This window comes from Callorhinus ursinus, unplaced genomic scaffold (assembly GCF_003265705.2).
Source record: "Callorhinus ursinus isolate GAN/ISIS: 27379988/994484 unplaced genomic scaffold, GSC_fseal_2.0 scaffold19, whole genome shotgun sequence".
Classification (NCBI taxonomy): domain Eukaryota; kingdom Metazoa; phylum Chordata; class Mammalia; order Carnivora; family Otariidae; genus Callorhinus; species Callorhinus ursinus.
The window spans coordinates 15,500,278-15,505,977 of NW_027397081.1; the positions used below are offsets into that span (position 1 = coordinate 15,500,278).

Here is a 5,700-nt window from a genome sequence, read left to right on the forward strand (position 1 = left end):
AAGTGAAAAGGGGAAGAAATGGGATTCCCCCCCCAAATTCTGTCCCACACGACAAAGGTTCTCCAATCTTATGACCCTCCCTGCCACCGAAGTATGAGGATTTCAGTATTTATTCAACATGTTCTGTCTGGTCGCAGTTCTTTCTGTTCACTTCTTGCTACAAGGAGCCTGCTGTACTGAAAGAAAAAGGAGGGGGCAGAGGCATAGGCATCCTCTTGGAGGAGGTGCCTCCACCAACCCTCCCAATCTACCCTAAGATGCCCATATAGGAGATATACCTACAGGAACAACAATAAGAAAAAGACAACACTTTATTGTCACCACCGGGAGCACCTGGCCCCCCGGTCTGCTCTTACTAATCAGAATACTTAATTTATAGTCAAATATCAAGTGATTTTCGAGCCTGTGTCCCTATCCCCAGCAAGGGCTCTATCCCCAGGCCCAACATATTCCTCGAGAGTCCGAGTCATGGATAACTGCATAAAAGCGGCAGTATCCCACCTCAGGAGGCTGCAAAGACGAGACGGGACGGAGAGGGAGAGTGGCAAGTTGAAGGAAGCCACAGGCAAAGTCCAATCAACAGTCAGTAGAGGGCAAGACAGGACCAGGGTGTCAATAATCACAGCGGAATGGAATCACTAAGTACAAAATCTGGGGGAGAATAAGAGGTGGGAGAGGCCTGGGCCAGGAGGCATTCCCGGTCAGGAAAGAGGTCGGCCTGAGTCAGGAACCCTGCAGACTGTGCAGTAAAGGGCAAGGACCAGGGGACTCAGACATCGTAGAAGAGCCGGACAAGCTGGTACCGAATGGAGAAGGTGACAGCACTGCCAAGGATCTGTGAGGAGAAACACACTAGAGTCAGAATCATGGAGAAAGGCAGACAGGGAGCTGTATGTAGAGCCCTTCCCCGACCACACCTGGAGCAGCAGCAGGAGCAGAGTCAGGTTTCTCTCATGCATGGGCCCGACGACCTTAAGGAGCAAGTTGATGAGGGTCATGTTGTTACACTCCGTGAAGGTACCATCCTCATGCTCACTCTGGCGCACCGTCACTAGCTGGAGACTCTCTGCTACCTGGAGGGGACAGAGGTGGAGAGAACTTCAAATCTGCTTCAGCAATGGGGATCTGCTTCATGCTTCCAAACTCCCCTTGGATCTGATGCAGGCCCAGGATCCCCGGTCCCTGAATTCCCAGTGATGGCCTAGAGCCTTACCTCCTTGTTACCCTGTTACCTTTAGAATAAAGGTGCCCAAGAAAGAGAGGTTCTTGGTCTTGAACTTGGAATAGCTCATCTCCAGTTTGCCTGTCTTGGTATTGAGTCTGCAGGGGGAAGAGAGCTTTATGTGACGGGGCCACTACTCCAAGAACTCTCTTCACTGCGGTCAATTAATAGAAAGAGCACTGAACATGGCATCAAACAACCTAAGATCTATTTCTGGCTTTGCTTACTACTGTGTGATCAGAGCTGATTAGATTATGTAGGTGAATGTGCTCTGTAATTTGTAAGGGCTAACCACGTGGAAAGAGCCCTTCTTTGGGCCCACACCCTTTGCACAGCAGATGTATAAGGCTGGCTTTACGCATCCCAAGTGAAAAAGCTGCGATGTCCCTTTCAAGCCCCAAAAGTGGCTACCTGGGAATACGGTGGCGAGGGCAGGGTATGATATGCAGGAGCTGAGGCAGTGAGTAGAGGAAGTTGAACACCTGGGGCATGAAGAAGAGTAGCATGGTCTTGCTGAAGTGTCCCAAGATGCCCACCACGGCAAAGGTCATGCCAGCAAAGTAACAGAAGGTATCTCCCACAAACACCCGTGACGGGTACCTGTGTGGGGGAGAGGATCTGAGCCAGTGGCAGGAGGCACTATCCATCTTTTCTCTTACATTACACTTCCTGGGCCCTCGGCTAGCCCTGACTCTAGTTCTGGCCCAGAGGAGACTCTGGCTCTTCCAGCAACTGTCTAGGACCCAAGGCCCTGCATTCGTCTCTCCCTGGGGGCTCCACAGCACTCGTCCCTAACTGCGACTGGGCAGAAAGCAATTGAAGAATATTACCAACTGGAGACCCAGAAAGCACTCAACATAGGTGTGCACAGGTTTAAGCCTCTCCAGGAGTTGGGTCATGACCAGGACCATACTCATTCTATGATCACATAGTTATCCCCCTAGCCACAGGCCCACTTACCAGTTATGGTAGAGCAATCCCAAGGTGGTGAAAAAAAAGGGTATCATGAAGTAGAGGGAAAAGACATGATCATCCCGATAATCACCTTTGGAAGCAAGGGAAAAAGAAAAAAGGAAAAGTTGATAGGTGCTTCCCTTGCATACCTGGGTCCTATTTTTGTCTCTAAGTTCTGTCCCAAGCTGTACTCCCCACCTCTTCCAAGTCACATTCAAGAACTCACCACCCTTTTTGTGTCACCCAGGCAATTCCTAATATTCCACCTCATTCACGAACCCTTCCTAAATGAGTTACTGTCTTCAATTTGGTTTAGATCAGTCAGACCTAGGTTTAAATACCAGATTTACTTCCTGTGTGACCTCAATCATGACACATTTAAATTCTCTAGCCCTCAGTTTCCTCAACTATAAAATACAGTTCACGAGAACCCCTGCCACATGTTACAAAGTTTAAATGAGATAATGCTCACTAAAGTGGTTAGTTTTAATAAACACTGATATCAATGCTTATCAGCCAAAGACCACCAGAAACACACAAGCAGTCAAAGCTGGGTTTACTGACTTGTAACAAGGGAGACACTGGAGACCACACATCATAGGCAACCATGAGATGCCTTAGTAAGGGAATATTAGGAGGATGTGTTATAGGATTCGTTTTAAGTAGTTCTGGGGAGAAAGCAAGGAGGTGGAGTTTTGCCCTAGACTGGGTGCAGTCAGTCGAAGTAATTCTGTGACTGAGCATCTTAGTTTCATCTAAAAAGCAGGAGGAACTGAGTTATCAGAAGGAAGCAGCAATTGCTCACGTCAGCCAGAAGAGGGAGACCTTAGTCATTTTTGAGGGATGCACAAAATGCGGTTCTACCTGGATTGGTTTTACTCTATAGTGGTCATAGAGTGACCCTGTCTGACTTGGAAGTTCTGTGAAATTGTTTCTGTTCCATAGAAGACCATGGCCTACCTATTAGTGCCAATCCAGCTAAAAATGACAGGGCTTGCTATTTTTCTTTCTTACATTTAATAAATCTTAATATATCGCTTTTTCCCCCCCCCAAATCCCCCAAAGCCAGGTATCAGGCAACTTCCTTAACACTCAGACTTCTCTTCTCTCCCTCCTCTTAATCCCACCTACCTTCCAGCTCCACCAGATTAAAGACGATGATGGAAGCAGCAATGACCAGTGACTGGCCAGCCTCTAGGCCATTAATTCCTGCTAGGATATTGATGGCATTGGTACAGAACACTGCCAGCAGCCCCATGTAGACGTAGTACAGGATCCCTGGGGGAAGAAGACAGTAAAAAGTGTGTACCGGTGAAATGAGGACTCAAGGATATTCTGTTGAGAAAAGTGGTGGGGACAGAGGATCAGACGAAGGACCAACAGAAAGGATCTGAGAAGACACAGGGACAAGTCAGGGACACTTGGAGGAGAATCTGGAGCACCAGGAATGATGCTCTGCTAGATATCTCCCAGGGTAAGGGTGCCCTGAAGTAGGGGCCACAGGGGCCGTGGTGGCAGGGCTACTCACCCAAGTCCAGATGCAGGCCAAGAATCGGCCGGAAAGGCTTGGGCACCACAATGGTCGTGTTGCCAAAGTTGGTGAAATAGACCATGAGAAGAGGTAGTGAGGCAGCTGTAGGCAGCAGCAGCTTATGGCGCCAGCGCAGATTCAGTACATCGTCCGCAAAGCCCAGGAAAATCATGCAGCAGATGGCAAGGAGCGCACCTATCAGGGCCACAAACTGGGGGAGGCTCGGGCAGGTCACAGCTCAAGCCTACGCCCACCTCACCTTTCAAAAATACCTGTCTTTTCGCTGGATTCTCAGCCCCTCCACCCAAACCCAAATAACCCCAACTCTCTCAGGTAGCTCCCAGACCCCGGCCACAAGCAACCTCCCCCACTCACCCACTTACTTCATGGTGCGGGAAGGCTTTACACCGTTCCTCCATAAAGCAGTTCAGGAAAGGGAAAGGGATGAAGCAGAAGAGGATGATAAGGAAAACAGCACCGCTGATCACTCCCTGGGACTCTGGGCTGTGGCCCAGCAGCAAAGGGAGGGGGCGGAGGGAGAGGAAAGGGGGCGTGGTCACTCACTAGAGCAGGCACTACAGCCATCTAATGGGGAAAGGGGGTGGGGTGGGGAAGGGCACCAGTGCTGGAGTCCCCGATGCACCTGAGGGTCCCCTCAACCACAACATCCCTTCCCAATGTTAGCCAGTGCTGCCCTTCATCTCCCAGAGCCCGGAGCTGTCTGCGGAGTTAGGGCTCCTTCTCCGCCGGGTCAGGCACCCCAGTTCCCGCCCTTGTCCTGCCGGCCCCTTCCTCTGCCCTTGCCTCCCACCCGGGACCCGGGTGCCACCGCTCACATTTGCTGCCGGCCGGTTTTGTTGAGGTCCTGGCCACAGAGGTGCGCGGCGATGAAGTGGCCACGGAAGGCGGGGATGAGGGTGACCGTGGCCACAAATCCCAGCAGCGAGCCGATCAAGTTCACCAGCAGCGGCATTGGCAACTCCGGGAAGGCCCACATGATGACCAGCCAGGGGCCCCGCTCGGCCACCTCCTCAGCTAATGGACAAAATGGGCAGAAGCCCTGGGCCCCCAGCAGGGAGGAGTTGCCGCTCCCCACAGGCTGGGTCTTCCCACAACAGCCTGAGCGAAACCCAACAACTCTGACTTGAGCCGTCCTCCGGACTCCCGCGAGCCTCTAACAGCGCAACCTCGGCGCTGCCCCCACTGCACTTGCATACCCACTGTTTCCTCCCGGATCTTGTTCGCAGAGCAACCAGCGTCGTGGAAGGCGGCGGCGGCCATTTTTAATACAGGCACGTAGAGCGGGGGACACAAATGTTCCTTTAAACGGCGTCCTTTATTTGAGAGTTTTCACCACGAGGGTAGTGGCAAAACAATTAAAGACAGACAAACAAAAGCGGATACTTTCCTAACGCCGTATTAAAGATGTAAAGCCCAAAGCGGAAAAACGCCTTGCCCGGTTCCAAGATGAACACCTCCTTGTCCCACGTGTCTGACGCCGCTTACTCTTGGTTCCACGTCAGTTTTAGGTCCGCGGGCCGCAGCCGGTCTCGTTTAAAGGGCCAGTACCCCGCGTTTCCTCTGGGGAGCCCCTGGAGCCGGGAAGACGGTTCCTGGAGGCAACGGGGAGGGCAGGAGGGATGAGGATGAGGAGCCGCTCCCGCTGCGGGAAGAAAACCTGTTGCCAACCTAGTCGGAAGTCGAGATAAACGCAGCTTAGTTCCCGGGAACGCAGCTACAGTTCGGAAGCTGCTGTAAATTCTAAAGCCTAGGCACTTGAGAAGTCCCTCCCACTCCTCCTACTCCATGTTTTCTTGCCCTTGATTCAGGTACTTTGCCTTCATCATCGCACCGCCTTCTGCCCCCGCAGTAGCAGTAGTTGCCGGGCAACCCAGCGGGGCACTTCACCGCTGAAGGCGCAGGGCGTGCCCTACCGTCTTGGATTTAACGTGGGACTTGACTTTCCTTGGTCCTCCATTGTGCCAAGCTCCCA

The 5,700-nt window shown here is 52.0% G+C and overlaps 1 protein-coding gene across 1 annotated transcript; it reads right to left on the reverse strand.

Annotated features, from left to right (window-relative positions):
* Nucleotides 1-288: 288 nt before the first annotated feature.
* DPAGT1 (dolichyl-phosphate N-acetylglucosaminephosphotransferase 1) lies at nucleotides 289-5,493 on the reverse strand. The gene is made up of 9 exons (XM_025893911.2): nucleotides 4,544-5,493; nucleotides 4,091-4,211; nucleotides 3,705-3,918; nucleotides 3,308-3,454; nucleotides 2,183-2,267; nucleotides 1,634-1,822; nucleotides 1,233-1,320; nucleotides 918-1,073; nucleotides 289-835 (listed from the first exon to the last, which is right to left on the reverse strand). Exons 1-9 carry the CDS (start codon nucleotides 4,702-4,704, stop codon nucleotides 770-772), a joined length of 1,227 nt encoding a protein of 408 aa, XP_025749696.1. The 5' UTR covers nucleotides 4,705-5,493; the 3' UTR covers nucleotides 289-769.
* Nucleotides 5,494-5,700: the final 207 nt, after the last annotated feature.